Source organism: Somniosus microcephalus, unplaced genomic scaffold (genome assembly GCF_052327205.1).
Source record: "Somniosus microcephalus isolate GS21.2 unplaced genomic scaffold, FLI_Smic_1.0 unresolved_chr2, whole genome shotgun sequence".
Lineage (NCBI taxonomy): Eukaryota > Metazoa > Chordata > Chondrichthyes > Squaliformes > Somniosidae > Somniosus > Somniosus microcephalus.
The window spans coordinates 86,128,403-86,156,291 of NW_028225180.1; the positions used below are offsets into that span (position 1 = coordinate 86,128,403).

The following is a 27,889-nucleotide window of genomic DNA, read 5'->3' on the forward strand; positions in this document are numbered from 1 at the left end:
GGGAGCCAATCAGCAGGCGGAGAGACGGGCCGGCAACCAATCAGGAGGTCAAGGCTGGCGGCGAAGAGGCGCCCGGCCGATTGGTCAGCGCCGGTTCCTGCGCCCACGCCGTCACAATGCCAAGAGGGTGGGACGCCGCCACCTTTTGATTGACAATCGGCCGGACCAATGAGCGGCTCGAGAGGTGGAGAGGGGGGCTGCAGCAAGCGGGGAGGAGCCGCCTTCCAGCCTCCGATTGACAGCCGAGCGCACCAGTGGGAAGGGAGCGTGGTGGGGGGCGGGAGTTCCGGGAAGAGTTCTGGTAAGTTCGAGAAGGCGCATGGTGAGGTGCTGAGATGCTTATGGATCAGGCGAAGGTGAGGGCCGGTAAAACAAAACAGCGATATTTTAAACATCTTTAATGTCTAATATCTCGGGGAGTGGCGGTGGGGCGGGGTGGGCTGTGGCTGGTCGCACGGTGGGCTTTCAATGGGCTGGCTGGAGCTCAATCACAGTGCGGGCTGAAACAGGATGGACATTACCTTCCATTAACCACACTCACACTTCACTCAATCTGACCCACACATTGCTCAGTTTCTGCTCTCCAGCTAACATTGTCTTTGGGGGCAAACTCGTGGTTTTTCTTTACTAAAATGTAGATTTTTTTCTTTAATTTTTAAGAGTCTTTCTAAATTCTTTTTTTTTTAAGGGGTCTTTCTAAATTCTTTTTTAAGTCTTTTTAAATTCTTCATTTTTAAGAGTCTTTCTAAATTCATTTTGGCTTTTTTAATAGTTTTTAAATTCTTTTATTTTGAGTCTTTAAAATCTTGAGCCTTTTTTTAAAAAAATGGAGTCTTTAACTTTATTCTTTTTGTGTTTTAAGTTTTTTTTGAAATCTTTAAATTCTTTTCTTTTAAGAGTCTTTTAAGTTCTTCATTTTGTTTTAAGTCTTTGAATTACTTTGAGTCTTTAAAAAAATTTTTTTTTATAAGTCATAGCTTCTTAATTTTCTCTAAGTCTTTAAATTATTAATTTTGTTTTTTTTAATAAATATTGGCAATGGGGTTCTACACTTTTTTGTACAGTGCCCCTCTCATGATGGTTTTTAGATCTTGACAGCTTTATACAAATGGTTGGGAACTAATTCGGCATTTTCTTGGTATTGAATCTGGTAAGTGCAGTTCCAGAGAAGTAGAAAATGATCCGAGGACAACGCTAGGCTGGTGTTTTGGGTGGAAATCCTTCAGTAGTCCCAACAATCATCACTGAGAGTCTATTTATAGTCTGTGTCACTGTTGTTGGCTTAAAAGGGAAAGGAAAGTCTCGGGGGCAGTATTTTTGGTTCAGATTGCTTTTGCTTGCCTTTTACAACCTTTTTTTGCAAAGTTGTAACTACAAAAACTTTCAACTTGTAATAGAGACTCACCAAATGGAGGTTGCTCAGGTTCTTCAGTGATGTCACCACCGGAAAGCAGCCCCACGCATTCCAGAATTGCTTTATTAAAAGTAGCAGGAGCTGAAACTCTGACTCCTCAGTTATCCAGCTGAGTGGGATTGCTCCCGGTTGGTTCTCGTAATTGTAACCAGAAAATCTCCAGCAATGACCGTGTGCGTTTCCCCCACCCAGGTTGTCGTGCCCATTCATGCCTGAAGAACTCCTCTAGCATGCTGCGCCACGGTATATTCAAGGTCCTATGTGTGACTGAATCTTATTTTCTTAAGTGACATCTTGTAATCAGCAAGTCCAGTCCTTAATGGGTAGTTTTGTTTCTTGGTAATTTTGTACCTCTTGCATGCTCATTGTTTTGTCTGACCTTGTTGCTTCTGTTCAAGACAGCTTCTGTGTATCCAAGATGGAGCTTATTCCCCCACCGTGAGAACAAAAAAATAAATAATTCCGGTAGATGTGTATTACTGCGATAACAGGTGGTCAAGGCAGTTTAGACACCAGATTGTTGCTGCTTTTGGGCTGATGTCTGTCACTTAACTCTTTCTGACTTCGAACTAGCTCTGGGTGTTGGGGTGTAGAGGGAACTTTATCTTTCATCTAACCTGTGCCATCTGTTAGTGGGTGGGGGGGGACAGACTTTGACTGTGCTGGTTGTAGAAGTGGGATTGTGTCTATTCCCTGATTTTTGCCATCTGATACTTTGTTACTGCATGATTCTGTTTTTAAAAGGTGAATTGGACAAGTGTATTGGTGTATAACCCTTTTCTCTGCTTTTCATGCTTGCTGATCAGAGTTCCACAATCCACAGCATCTCCCCATCACAGCCAAAGGACAGTGTGTGATGTCTAACTTTGGGAGAGGGGAGTTCATCCATTGCATGCACTCAAAACCATACTACAGTACAAACAAACCTTTACTGGGCAGCTGGTTATTTCAATTGGATGTCGATTTAACTAGATACAGCTCCAATAACTCCCCCCCCCCCACTCCTGTTCCATAGAAAGGTTTTCAAGCTGTCAGGTCGCTAGTCTACTGTGTGCCTGTACACCAGGGTTTCCTCGAAGACTTGCTGTCGAAAGTGTCCTGCGTGTACGAAGCACGTACGTGTTCACTGGTCCCTCGGAGCACTTCCACTGTTGCTGAATATGTATTTCTAAAAAGCAGACTTGTTCGTTTTGAGCATTGCTACAGCTTTTCATGATCCAAGGATCACAGTTGCTGTTGAACATCCAACGGGATTATCAAATTGACATTACATTTAAAAAGTTGTGTAGATATGTCTGCTCTTACCCTGACCGTAAAATTGTAGACACTGGAAAAACAGAGTATACAATTTTGCTGCTAGTTTTAGCAGTGACAATGTGGGATTGGGCACATGGATACCAACTCCTTTTAAATCTGATCGAAAGAAATGGCAAATTAAAAGCTCCTTCTGTCTGTGTATCTGGTCTGTCAGACATTTGCAGATTTAATTGTTCGTTGGAAAGCACTACACAGAACCAGATTTGACTTACCAGGCTGAAAGTGTCGGGATCAGTAGGAAATACTATTTTTAGGAAAAGTGCAAAAGGATTTCAATTCATCTGTTGGCTACCTCATCCAACTGACCTGGATACATGAGTTGCATACTGGAGCCACATATCCAACCGAATATCCATGAGCAATGATGAGTTATTCTGATTAATCAGGTGAATGTATCCAATTCCATGGTATGTTCTGTTTGTGCCAGGAATATATCCAGCAATACATTTAGTTTAGTTTATAAGTTTTTAGAATAAAGCATTGCAACCTTGCAGTGGATTATTAAGGTAATGTAACAAACTTGGTGTCTTCAAGCAGCTAAAGTTTGGTTTTGTTGTCACTGTTCCGAGTACAGAAACTATTTTAATTGCCTGGTTTAGATTTCCCGTTCACTGGTAGCAGTGTCGTTGCTACGGAAACTTCTTTGCTCTTGAGCTGAAGAGGAGTCCGCTTTGAAACAGCACTTCTGTAATAGAAAAAGTTGTGTAAACATTATCTCGGGCTGAGAACAAGGTTCCTATGGTTTTAGGAACAGGAACATGTTTGAAATTTGTTGATTTTAGTCAATTTGAGCATGAAATTCAAGTGACTTTTAAACTTCATCCCATTCGTGAGATACGGGTACAGTAGCTAGTGTTCTGGTACTGGGCGAACATCCTAGAGGTTATAATTCAAAAATTAACAAAGTTGCTGGCTTATTGTAACAACCTAACTGGTTCACTAATGTCCTTCAGAGACAAGAACTGCCACGCCTACCCGGCCTGGCCTACATATTGCTCTTGCCCCACAGTACGTGGTTCACACTCCTCAGATCAACTAGGGATTGACACTCCAAGAATAAATAATCATTTGTCAATCTGACTCACAGCAACATTTACAATGTATTTATAATTTATAGTTGTCTTTTTTCTGTGTTCATAAGTTTTGGCACATGAAGCAAGTCTGTCACTGGAGCAATAGTTAAATTTACTATAGCTTTTACAGGAATATGGTGCTTTTCATTTATACTGTTTCTGGTTTACGTGGAGCAGTCTTATTCTGTCTATAGTGGATTAGTGGTTTAATCTAGTGGGCCACCAGCTTTAAATTCCTGTTGGTCTTCAGCCAATAATGAATGAATGAAATTCTTTCAATCCTGGTACAATTCAGTGTCGTTGAAATAGCTTATGAAGGTTAACATCCTGCACGTGTTGATGTCAGGGTCTTTCCGGAATCTTTATAACAGCTGCAGTTTGGTGTAAGCTGCCGGCATGCCTCTTAGATGTGTAAAAACGGCATTTTGTACAAGTCCAGCATCCACATTCATCTGCTTGTCCCAGAGCAACCAAAATTTGATATTTAGCAATAGGGTGAGGACATGCATCTGCCATGGAGTGGTATGGTGTGCATCTGTGTCCATGAATTTCTACGTGGTGAGTTCCCAGACTCCTCCGTGGTGTTGGTGGGAATTGTTGAGCGGAGGAGTTGCCGTGATGCTAGTGTAGATTTGGTCAACGGGTTCCGAACCCATCATTGGGCTATGTTGTTTACTGCTATTCAGCTGCAGCTCATTGATGTAAGGCAACATGCAGTCCCACAACCAGGTTTTAATAAGTTGGGCTTGAATTTTTAAAATAGTTTACTAATTAAAATAGGCATAGATTATCTCTTATGAAAGCAAGAAATCATTATGTTGAGAATACAAAAAGTAAGGTTAAAATGGCTGCGTGTAGATTTGGGTCGAAAGCTGCCAATATGGTTGAATAGTAATGGATGGTAGACTCATGTTTCACCATGTGCTGTTGCAAGAACCTTATTCTAGTATGGTAACTCTTTTTTCTCTTAGGTGAATGAACTGAAGGAGAAGGGCAATCAAGCCCTAAGTGCTGGGAAAATAGATGATGCCATCATATGTTACAGTGAAGCCATTAAGCTGGACCCCAAGAACCATGTACTGTACAGCAACAGGTCTGCTGCCTATGCCAAAAAGGGAGAGTATCCGAAAGCCTATGAGGATGGCAGCAAAACTGTTGAAATTAAACCAGACTGGGGCAAGGTAGGCTATCCCTCAGGAAAAGTGTTTAACCTCTGCACAAAATAGTTGTGGCGGTCGCCTACCTAAGTCAGTGCACCTCCGGGTCATTTGTTGTACCTGTAGCACTTTGGAGAACGTTTGAGAGATGTGATAAGGTGCTGTATAAATACTAGTTGATCTGTTTTTGATGCCTTTGGTTAGTTGAGGGAGGATTGCTAGCTAGACACTAGAACTCCCTGTTTCTCTCTTAAATAATGCCATAGGATCTTTGCAATTTTCCTGGCCCACCAGACCAGGCAGACAGTTTAACTTCTCAATCGAAGGAAATTTTCTCTGACAATGCAGCACTTGGTCAGAATTGTACTAGTGCGTTAAGCTAGATTCTAACTCGGGTGAGCTCTAGGATTGAGCACCTACTCCGCTGAATATCAGCCGAGGTTACTGAGAAAAATGGTGCATTGTTCGAGCTGCTGTATTTCAGACGAGATGTTGTATCTAGGCCCTATCTGCCTGTTCAGATGGACGTAAAAGATTCTGTGGCACTTAGAAGAAGAGCAGGAAGTTCTCCCATTGTCCGGCCAGCATTCATCCACCAGCCAACACTTGCAGTTATCTCGTTGCTACTCAGGAGACCTTCCTGTACACAAAGAAAATGTCTTCTGTATTTATCAAAAAAAAGTGACTTTGTTTCAGAAGCAGTTCATTGTGTGATGCTTTTTGGGCTGTCCTGAGGGCCCTATATATATTTTAAACGTTCTCGTTCTCCGCTCTTAATTTTGAAGCTATGAATGACGCAATGGGGTGCAGCTGTTGTGGAAAGTTCCAAATTCCCTTAAACTTGTACAATAGCTTGCATTTAAATCCTTCTGCCTGAAACACACTCTTTTGTTTTAATAACTGTGCCACCTTTAGGGTTACTCAAGGAAGGCTGCAGCCTTGGAGTTCCTTAATCGCTTTGAGGAGGCAAAGAAAACGTACGAGGAGGGACTAAAACACGAACCAGGAAACCAACAGCTGAAGGACGGAATGCTAAATGTGGATGCCAGGCTAGCCGGTAAGAAGCTAACTGCTTAATGTCGGGTGGAGTTGGCAGTTTGTCCTTCTATTTGATTGCTTCCAATTCAGAGTACAATATTGTAGCAACCTAGCTAGTGGGGTGAAACATAGATAGAAACATAGAAGATAGGAGGAGTAGGCCATTCGGCCCCTTGAGCCCGCTCCGCCATTCAATGAGATCATGGCTGATCATCCAAATTCAGTACCCTGTCCCTGCCTTCTCCCCATATCCCTTGATCCCTTTAGCCTTAAGAAATATATCCAACTCTTTCTTGAATATATTTAATGAATTGGCCTCAACTGCCTTCTGTGGTAGAGAATTCCACAGGTTCACCACTCTCTGGGTGAAGAAATTCCTCCTCATCTCTGTCCTAAATGGCTTACCCCTTATCCTTAGACTGTGACCCCTGGTTCTGGACTCCCCCGCCATCAGGAACATCCTTCCTGCATCTAGTCTGTCTAGTCCTGTTAGAATTTTATAAGTTTCAATGAGATCCCCTCTCATTCTTCTAAACTCCAGCGAGTATAAGCCCAATTGACCCAATCTCTCCTCATACATCATTCCTGCCATCCCAGGTATCAGTCTGGTGAATCTTTGCTGCACTCCCTCCATGGCAAGAACATCCTTCCTCAGATAAGGTGACCAAAACTGCACACAATACTCAAGGTGTGGTCTCACCAAGGCCCTGTACAACTGCAGCAAGACCTCCTTGTTCCTGTACTCAAACCCTCTCGCTACGAAGGGCTAATACAGTGCACAGACCGGACAAGATTTGCATGTACAATTTCTGAAGTGTCCGTCTTGGCTTGGCGCGCCACTAATGAGTAGGGAAGAAAGGCAGCGGTGAGCAATGCCTTCCTTTCTTGCAAAGAAAATCCAAGTTGCTCCCGAGTGCCTGGGAACAGATCAGCCTACCGTCTGAAGCAGATTGGGGCAAGGCAACAGCTTGGAGCAATTCATTAGACAAAGTGCTTTGTAAGGTGTTTTGATGTAACGGGTAGATTTTTGTCTTCAATGTTTGGGCAGTAACCTGGCAGTTCAGACCTTTTACAGAAGCTCCTGATTTTCATTCCATCGCAATCAGTGGAATGAAAATCAGCTGGGCGAACCACTCCAGTTTGCTGCCCAGGCGGTGAAGATAAAAATATGATATGTTGCTACGTATTTACAATCCATTCCTGCTAATCGAGTCTCTTGATTAGAATTAGTGGATGATTCAAGGTGGTTTTTTTTACTCTTCAGAAGCCTCCTATGCTGTTTTGCTGAATGATTCCTATTTTCAGCACAAAGATGCCAAATAATTCTATTGTTAGACACTAGTAATTTGATTTGCTTTTTTTGCAGAAAAGAAATTCATGAACCCGTTCGCTTCTCCAAACCTATACCAGAAGCTGGAGAGCGACCCCAGGACAAGGGCACTACTGAGTGACCCGAGCTACAAAGAAATGATTGAACAGTTGAAAAACAAACCAGCTGACCTAGCCACGTACGTGCAGTCCCTTCCACTTCAGGGTATTCCATTACCTGAATTTTTTTAGTTAGATAGAAGTTACCCAGAATGCTGGCTAATGTCTAATTCCAACTCCAGGTCTAAACCCATAGCTTTGGAATATAAATGAGTACAATGCAGTGACTATTGAATGAAATGACCCCAACTTGTGCCCTTTATTTACCCATGTAGCAAGTTTCAATTTCTTTATCAATCATCTTCTCCTCTGTTGCCCCTCTCCTGAAGATGCTGACTTTCAACAGTACAATTCCCACATGTTCGTTGTGCTTCCAGTGTTACCATGAGTCATGTTGACAGGCCATTCATTTACAGGGAAGGGTGCATCACATGCACTTCCATAAGGGATCATTCATTAACCCAAGGAGACCCGGCTGAAGTGAGGCAACCCAGCAGAGACTGTGGATTAAACCGGGATCTTTCCTTGTCTATATGGTTGAACCATCAGGGAAATAAGTACCAATTTTTACAGGTCTTTGAGGGAGGTTCAGAGTTGATGTCTGTCTCTTTTTTCCTAAGCAGAATGGGAAAAGTAAGTCCAAATCGATCCATTTAAAAAAAATAAAAAAAAACTTGTGATGCAAGGCTTGTTATTAAACTGAAGACCTGACCTTGTATAATAGTGAATCCTGTTTATATTAACATTTTGCTAGCTTCAACTGGGCTGTGCATTTAACCAATCTGCCACATAAATGGGTACTGCTTAAGTGAGTGCAGTTTGAATTGCATCAAAGTTGTGACTGGAATAGCCTGAAGAATTTCAGACGTTTAATACCCTACAAAATATATAATGGCAGACAGGAGATCGCTGGTGCTCTCTTCCAGTTAGGAGCAAAGTGCGTGTTTGTTAAATGTATAGTAAGCAGCTGGTGTCCTCTGCTTTCTCAGGAGACTACAAGATCCTCGAGTTATGACGACTCTCAGTGTTTTGCTTGGAATTGATCTGCAAGGCACTGAGGATGATGATGAAGAGGAGACTCCAGCTCCACCCCCACGACGCAAAAAGGAAACTAAACCAGAGCCAATGGAGGAGGACCTCCCTGAAAATAAAAAGAAGGTACCGCACCATCTAAAAGGACCCTCTGGCACCTTGGAACTCGCTCTCTTCATTCATTTACCTGTCATTCCCATTATTATCCTAAATGTATTTTAAAAATTAATCCTTAGGCATTGAAAGAGAAAGAATTGGGTAATGATGCCTACAAAAAGAAGGACTTTGAAACTGCATTAAAGCATTATGATCAGGCAGCAGAATTTGACCCTACAAATATGACCTATTTAACCAACAAAGCAGGTGAGGATTGCAGTGAATTCTCTTTAGATGTTTTTGTTGAATGCGGCTAGACCACAAGAGTGGTGGGACACGAGTTTGCAGCAATGCTTTATTTTCTTCTCCTTCATGCATTCTTCCCCTCTGGGTCATCAGAAGGCCCGCCAGGGGTCATGACCCATCTGGCGCCAGTCTGTGTTGCCCTGGAGGAGGTCACTTATCTGCTCTCTTGGGAATTGTGCTTGATGGGGCTTCAAAAGAGAAGGGGGAGAACGGTTTTAGTTATTTTAACAATGCATGCTATTAAATTTGCAGTTGCACTGTACCTCGGAAAAGTGGCCTGCATAATCCTTGGTGCACTGAATTTCTGCGCTCTCCTTCCCTTTCCCAACTCTCCTCTTCCTTTGTGTTGAGTGGAAGCCAGACACGCACTCTGGTTGTTCAGGTACAGCTATCTCCCTTTCAGCTGATTTTGGGGTCACAATCCCAAATACCCTTGAGCTGGTTGCCTGTCCGTCCTCTCAGTTGGGTTGGTGCATGATGTGACAAGATCCAAACACGGAGAAAATGATTTCCCTCCTTTTGGTTTTTAAAAGAGAACTTGTCTTTAGTAAACATAGAAGATAGGAGCAGGAGTCGGCCATTCGGCCCTTCGAGCCTGCTCCGCCATTCAATGAGATCATGGCTGATCATCCAAATTCAGTACCCTGTCTCTGCTTTCTCCCCATATCCCTTGATCCCTTTAGCCTTAAGAACTATATCCAACTCTTTTTTGAATATATTTAATGAATTGGCCTCCACCGCCCTCTGTGGCAGAGAATTCCACAGGTTCACCCATCTCTGGGTGAAGAAATTCCTCCTCATTTCAGTCCTAAATGACTTACCCCTTATCCTTAGACTGTGACCCTGGTTCTGGACTCCCCGGCCATCATAAACATCCATCCTGCATCTAGTCTGTCCAGGCCTGACAGAATTTTATAGGTTTTGATGAGATCCCCTCTCAATCTTCTAAACTCCAGTGAGTATAAGCCCAATCGACACAATCTCTCCTCGTACGTCATTCCTGCCATCCCAGGTATCAGCCTGGTGAATCTTCGCTGAACTCCTTCCATGGCAAGAACATCCTTCCTCAGGTAAGGCGACCAAAACTGCACACAATACTCTGAGAATTACCTAGGTATAACTCTTGAAATATTGTTATGTTCTTGCAGCTGTGTACTTTGAGCAAAATGAGTTTGACAAATGCCGTGAAATCTGTGAAAAAGCCGTTGAAGTAGGACGGGAAAACCGCGAAGATTATCAACAAATTGCAAAGTAAGTGACCCATATGCAGCCTAATCATAAGATATTGAAGGATTTACTGAACCCAGTATATATGGCTACGCTACACTAAGATTCTGAAGCTTAACAGCATGTTCCCCTTAGACCAGTCATTCATTGATTGGCTCGGGCCTGGTGGATCGGTGTCACTTTTATGCCCAGTTATATTATTTTAAATCTTTGGGGGTGGGGAGGAGTTCAACACTGGTAGTATTCAATCTATTGAACTGACCGGTTCCGTCTAATTCTAAAAAACACAACTGCAAACATTTTGTAAGCAACCTTAGTACAATATACAAATCAAGGTTTAAAAAATTCTACATGGAGACATTTGCAAAGTGCGTCTAACCTAAACTTGCATATCTCCATTCCTTGGGAAAGGTTTAAATTACCTTTGTGATTGCTGCTGCCTCCGTTGTAGTATTGTTCATAGCTCGCATTTACATAACAGAAAAATGTCCCAAAGCGTTTCAGAGGCGTAATCAAAAATCATAACGTCAAGCCAAAGGAGATATTGGGAGGGATGCCCAAAAACTTGGTTGAAAGTGATTTTAAAGGAGGAGAAGGAGGTGGAGAGGCAGAGGGACTCGGGGAAGGAATTCTTGAGTCTCGGCAGCTGAAGGCACAGCCACCAATTGTGGTGCAAAAGGATCGGAGGAATGGAGAGTTTGTGGAATGGGGTTCGAGAGATTGGAAGGGGCAAGGCCATGAAGTGATTTAAACGTGGGGGTGAGAATTTTAAGTAACTGCAAGGCAATGAGGTAAGCGAAGTGGGGAGATGGAATAGTGGGACTTGATGCAGGTAGGATACGGGCAGCAGAGTTTTTGACGAGCTGAAGTTTCCGGAGGATAGTGGGTGGGAGACAAGCCAGGGGACTATTGGAATACAGGAAACTCTCGTTTAAACGGCACCTAAATATCTGGAATTCTCTATTAACCGGCAAAATTCATACTCCAAAAAACAACACCTCAATAACCGGAGAAGTTGCCGGGTCCGAGTCTCCCGCGGTGGCAGAGTTAGTCAGTGGGAGTATTTCTCCAAACTGCTACTACTCGGCTTCTTGGCGCTGTCGGAAGTCCGAACACCTCAATAACAGGAGCCTGACTCTCCCGTGCTGCCAGTAGTCTCTTCTGATCCGCCAATTACTGTATACTGCACATTTCTTGATTTTTTTAATTTTTGTTTGTTAAAAATAGCCTCAGTAGATAACCCTCTCTGTCATCTGGAATTTCTAATCAACCAGCACCATCCCGGTCCCGTCGGTGCCGGATACCAAAGAGTTTCCTGTATTTAAGTCTGCAAGTGACAGTAGTGTGGGTGAGGGTTTTATGAGCATATGGATTGAAATTGGGGCAGAAGCGGGCAATGTTAGGTGTAAGGAGGCTGGCTTTATGATGGGGTTAGAAAGCCCACCTCCAGATTGAATAGGATACAGAGGTTGCATAATCTGGTTCAGCCTGAGACGGTGGCCGGGGAAAGGGATGGAGTCAGTGGCACTAGTACAGTTTGTGTCAGGGACCGAAGGCTATGGCTTTGGTCTACCCAACGTTTAGCTGGAGGAAATTGTGGCTTATCCAAGACTGGATGTTGGAAAAGTAGTCATAGGACAGTGGAGGGATCAAGAGAGGTGGTGTAGAGGTAGAGTTGGTGTTATCAGCATACACGGGGAAAGCTGACCTGATATTTTCAGGCGATGTCTCTAAGGGGCAGCATGTAAATGAAGGGGGGGCCAAGGATGTGTCCGGGGGGAGGTGGGAAGACTCAAGGTGGAAACAGAATGTGTTGTTGGAGATTCTTTGGCTACAAGTGAAATGCAGTAGAGGAGGATAGTGTCCTGTGGCAAAGGCCGCAGGGAGTATGAAGAGGGATTGCCTCTGATTGTGACCTTGGTTAGGACCATTTTGATGCTGCAAATTGATTGGGTGGATGGATGCCTGATGTGGTGCAATTCAAACCAAGAGTTGCCAGCAAGATTTGGTAAGCGACAACGCATTTGAGGACAGGAGTCGACGGTGGATTTTTTTTTTGAGGAATGGGTGAGGGAGACATTGCCTGAGGAGAGGGAACCATTTCAAATGTCAGGAGCCCAGGCAGGGAAATTGGATGGCCAGCAGTTTAATGGGGTGAAGGGAGAAGAAAAATATTTTTTTCAACTAATTGCTCCTCCTCTTCCTTAAAATCGAATGCAAGAGGTAATGGTGGTGGAATACAATGATTAACTTTTATGGTCCTCATTCTTGATTGCCTATGACTAAGATTCTTTTACCTGATTATCATTAGTTGGGTGGAAGGGGATCAAAGTTTGTGCATGCCTTGATGCAAATAATGCCGACTTCTCAACATAGAATCATAGAATAGTTACAGCACTGAAGAAGGCCATTCAGCCTGTCGAGCCCGTGCTGGCTCTCTGCAAGAACACTTCAGCTAGTCCCATTCCCGCACCCTTTCCCTGTAGCGCTGCAAAAAAATTTCTTTCAGGTACTTACCCAACTCCCTTTTGAAAGCCACGATTGAGTCTGTCTCCACCACCCCATCAGGCAGTGCATTCCAGATCCTAACCACTCGCTGCGTAAAAAGGTTTTCCTCCTGTCGCCTTTGGTTCTTTTGCCAATCACCTTAAATCTGTGTCCTCTGGTTCTCGACCCTTCCGCCAATGGGAACAATTTCCCCCTCTCTCTTCTCTCCAGACCCCTCACAATTTTTAACACCTATCAAATCTTCTCTTAGCCTTCTCTGCTCTAAGGAGAACAACTCCTAGTTCTCTACTGTATCCACGTAACTGAAGTCCCTCATCCCTGGAATCATTCTCGTAAATCTCCTCTGCACCCTCTCCAAGGCCTTCACATCCTTCCTAAAGTGCGGTGCCCAGAATTGGACACAATACTCCCAGTTGAGGCTGAACCAATGTTTTGTACAGGTTCATAACCATTTCCACGCTTTTGTACTCTATACCTCTATTTATAAAGCCCAATATCCCGTAAGCTTTTTTAACCGCTTTCTCAACCTGCCCTGCCACCTTCAACGATTTGTGCACATATACCCCCAGGTCTCTCTGTTCATGCACCTCCTTTAGGATTGTACCCTTTAGTTTATATTGCCTCTCTTCATTCTTTCTACCAGAATGTATCACTTCGGACTTTTCTGCGTTAAATTTCATCTGCCATGTGTCCACCCATTCCACCAGCCTGTCTATGTCTTGAAGTCTATCACTAGCCTCCACACTGTTCACTATACTTCCGAGTTTTATGTCATCTGCAACTTTTGAAATTGTGCCCTGTACACCCACATCCAAGTCATTAATGTATATCAAGAAGAAAAGCAGTGGAACTAGTACCGACCCCTGGGGAACACCACTGTATACCTTCCTCCAGTCCGAAAAACAACCGTTCGCCACTACTCTGTTTCCTATCACTTAGCCAATTTCATATCCATGCTGCCACTGTCCCTTTTATTCCATAGGCTTGCCAGCAACGTTGAATCCCATTATGTGGCACTTTGTCGAACGCATTTTGGAAATTCATGTGCACCACGTCAATCGCGTTGCCCTCTCTGTTACCTCATTTAAAAAAAAACTCAATCAAGTTGGTTAAACACGATTTGTCTTCAACAAATCATGCTGGCTTTCCTTAATTAATCCACACTTGTCCAAGTGACTGTTAATTTTGTCCCTGATTTATAGTTTCTAAAAGCTTCCCCACTACCGAGGTTAAAATGACCGGCCTGTAGTTGCTGGGTTTATCTTTACACCCTTTTTTGAACAATGGTGTAACATTTGCAATTCTCCAGTCCTCTGGCACCACCCCCATTTCTAAGGAGGATTGGAAGATTATGGCCAGTGACTCTGCGATTTCTTCCTTCACTTCCCTCAGCATCCTAGGATGCATCCCATCCGGTCCTGGTGACTTATCTACTTTAAGTACAGCCAGCCATTCTAGTACCTTGTCTTTATCAATTTTTATCCCATCCAGTATCTCCTCTACCTCCTCCTTCACTAAGTCTATGGCAGCATCTTCCTTGGTGAAGACAGATGCAAAGTACTCATTTAGTACCTCAGCTGTGCCCTCTGCCTCCATGCGTAGGTCTCCTTTTTGGTCCCACCCCTCCTTATTACCCTTTTACTATTTATATGCCTATAGAAGACTTTTGAATTACCTCTTTATGTTAGCTGCCATTCTATTCTCATACCCTCTCTTTGCCCTTCTGTTTGTCCATTTAATTACATTTAGTTGACAATTTAACTTCGTTGTGTCTTTTCAGGGCATATGCACGAATTGGAAACTCCTACTTCAAGGAAAGCAAGTACAAAGAAGCTGTTCAGTTCTACAACAAGTCCCTTGCAGAGCATAGGACTCCTGAGGTCGTAAAGAAATGTCAGCAAGTGAGTTTTTCATCCTTATCTCCACACTTGTATTGTGCTTGGGTAGGATTGCAAAATGATACTGAAATTGATGCTCGAGGAGGCAGGTGGTTTTAGTACCTTGTGATCCAGGCCAGGGAATGTCCTCGCATTCCTTTTGGCTGGAAAATGGGGGTGGGAGAGACTAAAAATGGGGAAGATTATGGCTGTTTTAAATCTCTTTTTGCTATGGGGGAGGTGCTTTGCTTCTGGTGCTCTATTGCACTTGGTTGCTGCTATATATGGGAATTCCCATTATGAAAGGCTGATCTAAAATGCCTGTCTTCACATATTTTGCCTAGTTTTCCTCTGGGCTTATTTTCCAAAACACGTCCACTCCTATTTTTATAGGCTGACAAGATCCTGAAGGATGAGGAGCGGACAGCGTACGTTAATCCTGAGCTCGCCATCCAGGAGAAGAGCAAAGGCAATGAGTTCTTCCAGAAAGGTAATGTCACACTAGGATTAGGTTCTGCAGGTGGAAGCAGTGCCTGATTATGTCTTTGTTCGAAGCTTTAGTAAATTGAAGTGGAGTCATCCTCTCGTAGCAACATTCTGGCACTAGAGGGTGCTGCTACCGAAGCTGACGCTGCCATCAGTATCTCAAACAAGTTCATTGTCAGTGAACTTTTTTTTTACATTTATCTATATTTTAAAATGAATCCCAGAAAGTTTGCACACCTGCCCTGTTTCGGTGATACTTTGCATTGTACTTGTGGCGATGTACAGCTATCTGTGCTTTTGTTTGCAACTTTGTCCCCCAGTTCTTTACAGCAATTTGTTGACTGTATCAACGCTTCTGACTTTCCGCACAAAGTACGTTCGCCTTCTCCCTAGAATTTTTTTTTTTTTTTTTTTTTTTAAACCTGTTTCAACTTGTGTTTGTCATTTTAAGTTGGGATGTGTTCACCAGACTGTAACCAAACTGCAGTGGCTTGTTTCCGGAACGCTGAAATTCGAATCCACCACTTGGGGCATTCAAATTAGGGTCCTGTTGGAGCCCCACAGCAATACAGCCTGGGGTTTCAGATCTGCCAGGAATCCAGGGTCAGGCCCATCTAAATCTTACTTGGCAGGCTCCTGGTGGTGGTATCACTGCCGCCAGGACTTGCAAACCTAGAATCTTACAGCACAGAAGGAGGCCATTTGGCCCATCATGCCTGCGTCGGCTCTTTGGAAGAACGATCCAATTAGTCCCACTCGTCATAGCCCTGCAAAATGTTCTTTTTTTAAAAGTAGCGATCCAATTCCTTTTTGAATGTTACTACTAATCTGCTTGCACCATCCTTTTTCAAGTAGTGCATTCCAGATCATAACTCGCTGAGTAAAAATATTCTCCTCGTCTCCTCCCTGGTTCTTTTGCCAATTTACTCAATGCCAAATAGAATTATTGTAATGTCCTCTGGTTATCGACCCTCCTGCCAGTGGAAACCGTTTCTCCTTATTTACTCAATTTTGAACACCGCTTTGGCTGGAGGGAAATGGCTACAGGATCTGCTGCAGTGTGGCTTGTCCAGTGAACCCCAAGGCTGGGAAATCACTACTGCAATTGGTTGATTTCACTAAGTCAGTTGGCTCTCTTTTTTTAACCAACCCCCCCCCCCTCGCCACTTAGGATCTCCTGGTGTCTAGCATTTCTGACACATGGCTTTGCTACGGTGTTAATAGTGGGGAAATATGTCTGCTGATATATTCATCCTTCATTGAATTATGGGCCAAATAGGGGCAGACATATTCAACGTCCGTTATCACTTCCGTCAGATAATCCGAACAATGGAGACGGAGCCAGTGAACCGGTCCCCACTATCTTTCCAGCTCCTGACTGCCCCACTGCCACCTGGAAATGGGCGGTAGTGGGACTGAGAATGGACAGCAAATCCATTGAAAGATCGAGATTGCTCTTCCCTGCACGAGCTTGCGATCTTTCATTGATGTATCCGTTTACTTCCAGTGCTATGATTGGATAAGAGGGGGATTTGTGCTCTTGCAATATTGAATAGATGGTCCGATGTTTTTATTGTTGCTTGACTTCAGTGGGAAAGCCACTTCTATTTGGCATTGAGTAAATTGCTTTTTTTTTTAAATGAAGCATTGGGAAGTCATCTGACATTTTATTACATGTAGACTGGATGATGATGCATGTGAAGAGCTCCATTCTGGGCATGTTCCAAGTGGAAGTTTTCAAACCTGAAGTTTTTCTTTAAGTTGTTAGACCTCATTTTATAATTGGCAAGGTCAGGTGCTGTATCATCCATGCCTTCCATAATTTGAAGAGTGTGCATTGTAATGTGTCTGCACAGGTCCTGGGTGATGCACACTTGCCTCTGAATTAAACTGTGCTTATGGTATCTAATGTATGGCTGGCCCTCTCTCTTTAATCACAGGTGATTACCCACAGGCTGTGAAACACTACTCGGAAGCTATTAAACGCAATCCTGCTGATGCTATACTCTACAGCAACAGAGCTGCCTGCTATACCAAGCTCTTAGAATTCCAACTAGCTCTGAAGGTAATATTTTTAAATTAAAAAACTTTATAGAACTGTTACTCTTGAACTTCCCCCAGCTGCACTGTTTGTTGCACAGTGTGGAATGGAGTCATGCAGACCAGGAAGATCTCTGGTTTAATCCCCAGTCTGTGCTCAATTAGCTATGAAGGGGCTCGATAGGGTGGATATGGACGATCTGTTTTCAGTTGTGGGTGAGTTCAGAGCAAGGGGACAGGAATACGAGATAACAGAACAAATAAAGAATATCGGAGGATTTTCTTTTAGAATGCTGAGAATGTGGAACTGGTTGTCGCATGGAGTGGTTGTAGCAGGTAGTATTGATGCATTTAAGGGGAGACTTGCTGCATATGAGGGAGAAGGGACTAGAGATATACACGGGCAGGTCTGAAGAGGTAATTGGAATGGAAGGAGACTTGTGGAGTAGAAACACCAGTTAGACTAAATGGGTTGTTTCTGTGCTGCAGATTCTATGTAATTAACTGCTGTTGGCTGGGAGGGGGGTTGGTGGGGGGAAGAGGCAGTCAGTAGACAGCTTTTCAGCTGTGAGCAGGGAGGGGGAATATCCATTCTAGTTTGTGATTGGCCTTTGAAGGACGTGCCTGTGAATTTTAGGTGACAGGACCTGGCTTGACTCTGACCCTACTCCTAACCTAGATCAGATAGCTTGTAGGCACACTCTGCATCAAGGCTTACACTTGGATCCTAACTGGGATACAAGTACTGGAGGGCAATCAGCGTCCGCACATTTAGGAGAGATGAGCAAGTTTAGACTTGTTTTCTGGAGGTTGCTGACTCTTGATGATGTGGTTCCGGTGCCCATTTTTCACGTGAGCCTTAGCTGTGTTGACAAGCTATTCAACTATTGGGGGTATGACGACTGAGCCCAGTTGTGTCTTCAACCAATTTCAAGGCGTGCACCGTTTCCAGCTGCGATCACTGGCTATCGATCAGGAGCAGCAATTCTGGTTGGGGTTTGCCTTTTCCCTTCCTAGCCCAGGACCAGTCACGTGCCCCAAGTGCGACCGGAGTCCACCGATGCTAGCAATGCTGCTCTGGCTGGTGAGTGACCGGCTGGGAAGCAATACGTCTGCACCAACATGCCAGCTCAAACTTGCCTGGTTTAGAAGGCAGAATGCAAATTTCAGTTTGGCAATCTTCCATTCTCTAATTAATGGAGGAGCTTCAAATAAGTGCCTTTGACATCTGGCTAGCTGCTGTAGACTAGAAAAATCAAACACTTGAATGCTTTTTGTTTTGAAAAGCTGATCATTATTCATCTGTATCCATTGAGAATCAGCAACCTCCACTAAACTCTTTCTTGGGATTGAAAAGCTGTTTTCACTCGCATCCTGCTGACCACAATGATTACTGCTGTGATTGTTGTCGTTAGTAGGATGGGAATGAAAATGAATTTTCTAACTTCCTCTGAGTAGGAGTGCCCAACAGTCTACTGACTTTGCCCCGTGTTGAACACAAACTCATATAGTGGGAGCTAGGGGATGAGTAACCAGAATCGAGTGTTGACATCGCTATTCAAATGGTTGAGAGCTTAAATCTGAAACGTAGGCACTTTTAATGCTGCTATTTTAGATATATTTTTGAAGTATCATTCAGTCGGGGAAATTTCCCTCGTGCCATCCTAATGCTTGAGGCTGTAACTGCCCTTGTTACAAAATGTATTTATAGGTCTTGAAGACAGCAGTCCTGGTAAAGTGTAGAATATCCACGGTCTGATTTTTAGCATTAGTCAGTGTGATTATAAAACAAAATTCCAATCTTTGGAGTCTCTTGACTTTTTTTTCTCTTTCCAGTTTAAAATAATGGGCTGGAGGAATTTTATTCTCTTTCCCTTTCCTCGGGGCCCCCACCCCTCCATGTAATTTTATCACTGGCTTTTTATTATCCAGCTGATATTTGAAAATTATCAACTTCTCCAGTGATAATTTTCATCAAACTGGCATTTTAATCCCCTGTAAGTCTTAATTTATGACTCCTACATGAAAAGTTATTTGAACCTGTAACTAGCAATAATTTAAGATGCTTTTACTCTTCCCTTTGCTTACAGGACTGTGAGGATTGTATCCACCTTGATCCCACATTCCGTAAGTAGCTCCAAGTCTGTTGTGGGATTGTAAGTCTGTTTTGTGATGATTTTGAAACTCTGCCTATGTGAATGTCATCCCAAATTCGTACTAGTTTTTGTTGGTTGGGAGCAGGTAGAAGTAGTATTGATGGATTAGCAGTTACAGGAAACTTTGTGCTATCCGGCACCGACGGGACCGAGCTGTTGCCGTCCCATCAAAACTGCCGGACAAACCAGCGCTAATGTTGAAACATACGGAGATTTTGAGCTCCGTATCTGGCAACAAACCCTGTACAGCTTCTAAACAGTCGGCCATACCTTGCAAGCGTCTCTGTAGCTTAGCAACAGCTTCAGCGAGACCTTGCAGAGCCTGACTGGTGGAAAAAAAGCAACGAAAAGAAGAAAAAAAACTAATGAAACGGCTCCTGATTTTTGGCGGTGGCTCGGGCATTCCAGACAGTTAACCTCCGGATAAACCAAAGTTTCCTGTATTTTAAATACCGAAGTCTAACCCTATGTTACAATTTATGATTGTAACAAAATGTGCCTCTTTAAAAACTCATTCTGAAAACGCAGGAAATACTCAGCAGATCAGGCAGCATCTGTACACTTCCAAAAAAAATTAAAAATAGCAGCACAGACGCTGCCTGACCTGCTGAGTATTTTCTGTTTATAGTTCAGATTTCCAGAATCCGCAGTATTCTGCAAAATGTTTCAGAATGAAAGGCTTGTGGATTTTGATGCACCTGAAATTTTTTTTTTTTTTTTTTTAATTTTTTTGAGGAAACTTTGGTCATAATCCTCCTTTCCCCCCCACACTATTAGGTTACAGACTAGTTGTGCACAGTGACGGTTCAATGTTGAATCCTCTCCCACCGTCCCTACTGCAGCATTATCCTGTCAAAATTTAAACCTCCCACCAGTGGGGAGGCGTTGTGGCAGCATTATGATCCTGGCAGGTAAAACAATATGATTCGTCCAGGGCATGAACGCATACCAGTTAGAGGCCGGATCAGACATCTCTTGGGGAGGGCTTTCCTTTGATCACTGGGGATGGAGTGAAGGTGAATATTCAGTACATTTGAGACTGGCATTGAGTAACTGGCAACAATCCAGTTGAGTGACTGACTGGATCGCCATGGAAGTGAGATTAGCAAGACTGTAATCTAGATGCTATTTATCATAGTGTTACAACAGGTGTGCTGAGCACGGTGTAGAATGGCAGTCAGTGCATCAAAATATGGTTCCCAAATGCATTGGATGCAGGAATAAAAATCCAGTTTTAATTTTTTTTGGTCTGATGGTGGGGGGGAGTGGGGGGGGGCTGGCTGTCTACTGTAACAGATGTTGCAAATGAATTGAATTCAAATGCTCTACCTTATTCATTGTAGTTAAGGGTTACACAAGAAAAGGAGCAGCCCTCGAGGCATTGAAGGATTTCTCCAAAGCCATGGATGTTTATCAGCAAGCGGCTGGGCTGGACCCCAACTCCAAGGTATGACTGGATCATCTTTCATTTCAGCTCCTCTTCTGTTCATGTTGGCTGTGATGTAAACCTGAGGGAGAGCATTGTAAGCTGGAGTTTCTCTGGTCATGTCGTTTTAGGTGGCACAGCATGTTTGGCATTCTACAGTGCATTGCAGCAGTGCTGTAAGCTGGCTTTCTGTCCGTGGGTGATGTATTGTGAGCCGTTGGCTTTTATATAGAGCTCCAGTAGACTGGAGGTGGGCTCGTGAAGTCCCAATATTTAAAAAGGGGAAGAAACCTGACCCTGGGAATCATCGGCTTGTTAGTTTGATGTCCGTTGCAGAGAAGATGCTGGAAACAGTTCTAAAGGATGTGATTAAGATCCACCTAAAAGGCAACAAAGACAAACTGCATATTTGCAGTAAACATAAGTTTGCCTGAGTTATACTTTACAATTCCTTTTGAAGTGCAACCAAGAGCAAAGGAAATAGAAAATATACAGTCACGACTGTCAGGCTGACAAAATAAAAATACAGAAGGTAAATAGGACTGAGCTTCCTAGCTGTTGGAACATTCCAGTTGCCACAAGTGTAATCGCACCTTTGAAAGGGGGTAAACAAGATAAATTATATTGGATATCTACAACAGATGTTTCTGTTCCTGGGCAGTTGTGTATCAGTCAGACTGGGTTATTTTCTTTGAACTTAATTTTTTTTTTTAGCCCTGAAAGAATCCTGAAAATACACACTAGACAAATCTACTGTTCACGAGCACCTGGCTAGACTGGGAGAGTGGCCTGAGAGACTTTCTTTCCTGCAAGGTTTTTCTCCTGAGATGCCTTTCTTTGTCTCTGTGAAAAGGTTCTCTCTCGGATTGTCTGCTTGTGATAACATAAGAAATAGGAGCAGGAGTAGGCCAATCGGCCCCTCGAGCCTGCTCCGCCATTCAATAAGATCATGGCTGATCTGATCCTAACCGCCAATCCACTATCACAGAACCATCTCCTGAATCTAACAGAATTAGACACACGAAATAGGAGCAGGATCAGGCTACACGGCCCCTGGGCCCGCTCCGCTACCCACTGGGCCATGACCGATCCGAACCTAGACTCCTGTCCAAATTCCTGCCTGCTCCCCGTAACCCTTAATTCCCTTTACTTCTTGGAAACTGTCTATTTCTGTTTTAAATTTATGTAATGATGTAGCTTCTACAGCTTTTTGGGGCAGCATATTCCATGGACCTACCACCCTCTGAGTGAAGTAGTTCCTCCTCATCTCAGTTTTGAAAGAGCAGCCCCTTATTCTAAGACTATGCCCCCTAGTTCTAGTTTCCTCCCACAGTCCAAAGATGTGCGGGTTAGGATGATTGGCTATGATAAATTGACCCTTAGTGTTAGGGGGATTAAATACCTGGGGTTACAGGGATAGGGTGGGATATGTGTTGGTGTAGGGGTTACGGGGATTGGGTGAGATATGTGTCGGTGCAGGCTCGATGGGCCGAAATGGCCTCTATCTGCACTGTGGGGTTTCTGTGATTCTGTGATCTGGAACATCCTTCCCGCATCCACCCGATCCAACCCCTTCACAATCTTTTATGTTTCAATAAGATCGCCTCTCATTCTTCTGAACTCCAATGAGTAGAGTCCCAATCTACTCAACCTCTCCTCATATGTCCATCCCCTCATCCCCGGGATTAACCGAGTGAACCTTCTTTGTACTGACTTGAGAGCAAGTATGTCCTTTCTTAAGTATGGACACCAAAACTGTACGCAGTATTCCAGGTGCGGTCTCACCAATACCTTGTACAACTGAAGCAATACCTCCCTATTTTTATATTCTATCCCCCTAGCAATGAAAGCCAACATTCCATTGGCCTTCTTGATCACTTGCTGCACCTGCATACTAACTCTTTGAGTTTCGTGCACCAGGACCCCCAGATCCCTTTGTACTACAGTACTTTCCAGTTTCTTGCCATTAAGATAATAACTTGCTCTATGATTTTTTCCTGCCAAAGTGCATAACCTCACACTTTCCAGTATTGTATTCCATCTGCCAAATCTCTGCCCACTTACTTAGCCTGTCTATGTCCCTTTGCAGGTTTTTTATGTCCTCCTCACTCACTACTTTCCCTCCCATCTTTGTATCATCTGCAAACTTTGATATGTTACACTCGGTCCCCTCCTCCAAATCGTTAATATAGATTGTAAAGAGTTGGGGACCCAGCACTGACCCCTGCGGAACACCACTAGTTACTGATTGCCAGTCTGAGAATGAACCATTTATCCCAACTCTCTGCCTTCTGTTAGATAGCCAATCCTCTATCCATGCCAGAATATTACCCCCAATCCCGTGATTTTTTTATCTTAAGCAATAATCTTTTGTGTGGCACCTTGTCAAATGCCTTTTGGAAGTCTAAATACACTACGTCCACTGGTTCCCCTTTATCCACCCTATACGTTACTTCCTCAAAGAACTCCAGCAAATTTGTCAAACATGACTTCCCCTTCATAAAACCATGCTGACTTTGTCCTATTAAATTATGATTATCCAAATGTCCTGTTACTGTCTCCTTAATAATGGACTCCAAAATTTTACCTACCACAGATGTTAGGCTATAGTTTCCAGCCTTCTGTTTACTGCCCTTTTTAAATAAGGGTGTTACATTAGCAGTTTTCCAGTCTGCCGGGACCTTTGCCGAGTCCAGGGAGTTTTGGAAAATTATTACCAATGCATCCACAATCCCTACCGCCACTTCCCTCAAGACCCTAGGATGTAAGCCATCAGGTCCAGGTGATTTATCCGCCTTGAGTCCCATTATTTTACCAAGTACCACTTCCTTAGTGATTTTGATCGTGTTTAGCTCCTCCCCCCCCCAGCCCCCTGTTTGTCCAGTGTTGGGATATTCTTAGTGTCTTCTACTGTAAAGACTGATGTAAAATATTCATTCAGTGTTTTTGCCATCTCCATATTTCCCACCATTAATTTCCTGGTCTCATCCTCTAAGGGACCAACATTTACTTTAGCCACCCTTTTTCTTTTTATATAACTATAAAAACTCTTACTATCTGTTTTTATATTTTTTGCTCAATTACTTTCATAATCTATCTTCCCTTTCTTAATCAATCTTTTTGTTATTTTTTGCTGTCTTTTAAAGTTTTCCCAATCCTCTATCCTCCCACTAGATTTGGCTACTTTATATGCCCTTGTTTTTAGTCGAATACTATCCTTAATTTCCTTACTTAGCCACGGATGGCTGTCTTTTCTTTTACACCCTTTTCTTTTCAGTGGAATATATATTTTTTGGAAGTTGTAAAATAACTCCTTAAATGTACACCACTGATCATGTATCGTCTTACCCTTTAATCTATTTTCCCAATCCACTCTACTCAATTCCGCTCTCATACCTTCATAGTCTCCTTTATTCAAGCTTAGCACGCTTGTTTGAGATCCAACCTTCTCACCCTCTAATTGAATATGGAATTCAACCATGTTATGGTCACTCATTCCAAGGGGATCCTTTACTAGGACATTTTTAATTAATCCCATCTCGTTACACAAGACCAGATCTAAGGTTGCTTGCCCCCTGGTCGGTTCAGTTACATACTGCTCAAGAAACCCATCCCTAATACACTCAATGAACTCATCCTCAAGGCAGCCCTGCCCAATTTGATTTGTCCAATTAATATGATAGTTAAAATCCCCCATAATTATAGATGTTCCCTTATTACAAGCCTCAACTATTTCCTGATTGATACTCCGTCCAACAGAGTTGCCACTGTTCGGAGGCCTATAGACTACGCCCACTAGTGTTTTTTTCCCCTTATTATTCCTTACCTCCACCCAAACTGTTTCATTATCCTGATCTTTTGACCCAATATCATTTCTCTGTATTACAGTGAAGCCTTCCTTTATTAACATAGCCACCCCACCTCCCCTTCCTTCCTGCCTGTCCTTCCTGATTGTTAAATAACCTGGTATGTTTAATTCCCAGACATTGTCACCCTGCAGCCATGTTTCTGTAGTGGCCACAAGATCATACCCATATGTAGTTATTTGTGCCATTAACTCGTCTATTTTGTTACGAATGCTACGTGCATTCAGATAGAGAACTTTCAAAGATGTTTTGTGACACTTAGTTCCTGCTTTTGCCCTTTTTACTTTACCTTTTACTCCATACCTTCTGCCCCTTCCTGACACGCTCTGGTTTTTAATTTCCCCACTGCTACCTAAGTCTATGACCTTCTCTGTTGTCATTTGTATTATTTGCTCTCTAGGAACCCCCCCCCCCCCCCCCCCCCACTAGTTAGTTTAAAGCCCTCTCTACAGCCCTAGTTATATGATCCGCCAGGACTCTAGTCCCAGCACTGGCCAAGTGAAGCCCGTCCCAATGGAACAGCTCCCTCCTGCCCCAGTACTGGTGCCAGTGTCCCAGGAAGCAAAACCCATTTCTCCCACACCAGTCTTTGAGCCACGCATTTAACTCTCTAATTTTATTTGTCCTAGCCAAATTTGCTCGTGGCTCAGGTAATAATCCAGAGATTATTACCCTTGTGGTTCTGCTTTTTAATTTGGCCCCTAGCTGCTCAAACTCCCTCAGCAGAACCTTCTTCCTTGTCCTATCTATGTCGTTGGTACCAACATGGACCACGACAACTGGATCCTCCCCCTCCCACTCCAAGTTTCTCTCCAGTCCACAGGAGATGTCCTTAACCCTGGCACCGGGCAGGCAACACCGCCTTCGGGACTCTCTCGGCTGCAAAGAACTCTATCTATCCCAACGATACTATCCCCTACCACTACAACATTTCTTTTAACTCCCCCCACTTAAATGGCCCCCTGCTCCACGGTGCTGTGGCCAGGTTGCTCATCTTCCCTGCAGTCCCTGCTCCTGTCCCCACAGGGAGTAAGAGCCTCGAACCTGTTGGACAAGTGCAAGGGCTGCGGCTCCTCCAACACTACCTCCTGGATCCCCGTACCTGCCTCACTTCTAGTCACACCATCCTGACCCTGGCCACGGACTACATCTGAATTAATTAATCTAATTGGTGTGACTACCTCGTGATACACAGAGTCCAGGTAACTCTCCCCCTCCCTGATGTGTCTCAGTGTTTGAAGCTCGGACTCCAGCTCTTCAACACGGAGCCAGAGTTCCTCGAGCAGCCAACACTTACTGCAAATGTGATCACTGTGAGCATCAATGGTGTTCACCAGCTCCCACATATTGCAGCAGCAACACATCGCCTGATCTCCCATTCTATGTAATTAATTAAATTTATTAATATTCTTAAATATCCTCGGCCCCGATTCTAGATGGTGAATATCACACCTTAGAAACTAAACCAAAGAGATTTAAGCTTAAAAGGGAGAAATACTTACCAACCAATCACTTACCCGCTTTCTGGTGATGTCACACTTGGATTACTTTTTACCTCTCTCCTTCCCTCCGAGTTCCCAGACTGGAGACTGGTAAACCTTACCTGGTCTCTGGGACTTTGATAGCCCCGCTCTGCCGCTCAGGTTTCCCGCCGACGCTGTGAGGCCTTACCTGGTCTCTGGGACTTTTATAGCCCCGCTCTGCCACTCAGGATTCCCGCCGACGCTGTGAGGCCTTACCTGGGTCTCTGGGACTTTTATAGCCCCGCTGCTGCCGCTGAGTTCCCGCCGACGCTGTGAGGCCTTACCTGGTCTCTGGGACTTTTATAGCCCCACTGCTGCCGCTGAGTTCCCGCCGACGCACTGAGGCCTTACCTGGTCTCTGGGGCTTTTATAGCCCCGCTCTGCCGCTCAGGATTCCCGCCGACGCTGTCGTAATGGTGCAGTAAGTAGAGGAGGGTTGCTGTGGGTAAGGAGAAGGGGTAGCGTTAATCTCTCGTGCAATCCAGGACAGCACCTCCTTGGTTATTTCACAGCCTGGCGTGAAAGGTGAAGTTTGTGAGGATCCACTGAACAGGCGGCCCTGTTTTGTGGATTGATGGTTGAGAGCTGACTCCAGGCCCTGTCTGCGTAAACACTCTGCTGTCTTTGACACAGACATAACAGTGGCAAAACAGAATTGGACCCTTTCCTCCCAAAATGGCCATCACACATCGAGGGAACCATGCTCTGCACCAAGCGAGTGGATTAGTTTAAGTGAGTCTTTTGGAAGAAGGTGACGGTGGTGGTGCTGCAGTACTCGGGCAAGGCAACAGTTATAGTCACTTTGGACTCTTCTCACAACTTGTGGGGTGGGATAGTTCCAGAATGTGGGCAGTGTTGACATTGTCGATGTGGAGCACATACTTGATGGACTGTTCTAATGGCATCAAGATGCAGACATTCCTGGGCAACATCCAGTAACTAGGAGTTGCTGTGGTCAAAGCAACCCTACAGATAACTTTTTCTCAAACTTCCTTAGGAAGCTTCTGAAGGTTACCAGCGCTGCCTTGTGATGCAATATAACCGAAATGATACTCCAGAGGAGGTGAAACGGCGGGCCATGGGTGACCCAGAGGTGCAGCAGATCATGAGTGACCCAGCTATGAGGCTGATCTTGGAGCAGATGCAGAAGGACCCGCAGGCACTAAGCGAGTGAGTACATGCATCAACGTATCAAAAATTGGTTGCATCTTATTCCTGACTGTCCTGAATGAGTTTGGCGCCCCCCTCTCTCTCTGTAGTGTGCCTAGTGTAATTACCGGTGAGCAACGCTTCTCAAACTCTGAAATAGTTCATTTAGATTTGTGTTGTAGTGTGGCATTGTGCTACCCCACCATTGTGGTCTTTAAATAGGGGGAGGGAAGACAAATTTGCACTCTGCTTCATTGCTGACCTGTCGTGCCAGTGCTACTAATGCTCACTCTCCCCTCCTTTCTCCCCAGCCACTTGAAGAATCCAGTTATAGCCCAGAAGATTCAAAAACTCATCGATGTTGGTCTCATTGCAATCCGGTGATGACCATCACAAGATTTCAGCAGAGATGAGACTAGGACAGTCCTTCAGGAACATGCTCTCTGGGGATTTGGGGGGGGGGGGGGTGGGGGCGGGGGGTGGGAAAGAACAGGAGAAAAAATGAAAACAGCCAAAATAGACACTGTGTACAGCACCTCATCTTAGTTTGTATTTGTAAGATCTGATGACATTTAGCGCAATCTTGGTGCAAACCTATAAGCCTGTGCACTTTCTGTAATTTTAATTTTTTTCATTTTTAAGACAATGTAAAATGTGCATCTCTGCCGCTGTTTTCACCTTGCAGTAACCACAGAGATGTTGGGGTTTTCAGATATTTTGCAGTTTATCGCATGCAGAGAGTTGCAATAAAACGTATCCAACCAACTATA

General features: G+C 43.9%; 1 protein-coding gene across 1 annotated transcript; it reads left to right on the forward strand.

Annotated features, from left to right (window-relative positions):
* Positions 1–273: 273 nt before the first annotated feature.
* stip1 (stress-induced phosphoprotein 1) lies at positions 274–27,889 on the forward strand. The gene is made up of 14 exons (XM_085976270.1): positions 274–356; positions 4,776–4,985; positions 5,877–6,018; positions 7,366–7,507; positions 8,417–8,585; positions 8,696–8,822; positions 10,010–10,112; positions 14,377–14,497; positions 14,867–14,963; positions 16,900–17,024; positions 19,090–19,126; positions 20,499–20,602; positions 26,968–27,140; positions 27,431–27,889. The coding sequence occupies exons 1-14, from the start codon at positions 336–338 to the stop codon at positions 27,501–27,503; spliced, it is 1,644 nt and encodes a 547-aa protein (XP_085832396.1). The 5' UTR covers positions 274–335; the 3' UTR covers positions 27,504–27,889.

What these genes read in the sequence shown, in the direction of transcription:
- stip1 (XM_085976270.1), top strand. Translation starts at nt 336, where the DNA reads ATGCTTATGGATCAGGCGAAG. An exon ending in GATTATCAACAAATTGCAAA is followed by an intron (nt 10,113 to 14,376) that starts GTAAGTGACCCA and finishes GTGTCTTTTCAG; the next exon opens with GGCATATGCACGAATTGGAA. An exon ending in CCACCTTGATCCCACATTCC is followed by an intron (nt 19,127 to 20,498) that starts GTAAGTAGCTCC and finishes TATTCATTGTAG; the next exon opens with TTAAGGGTTACACAAGAAAA.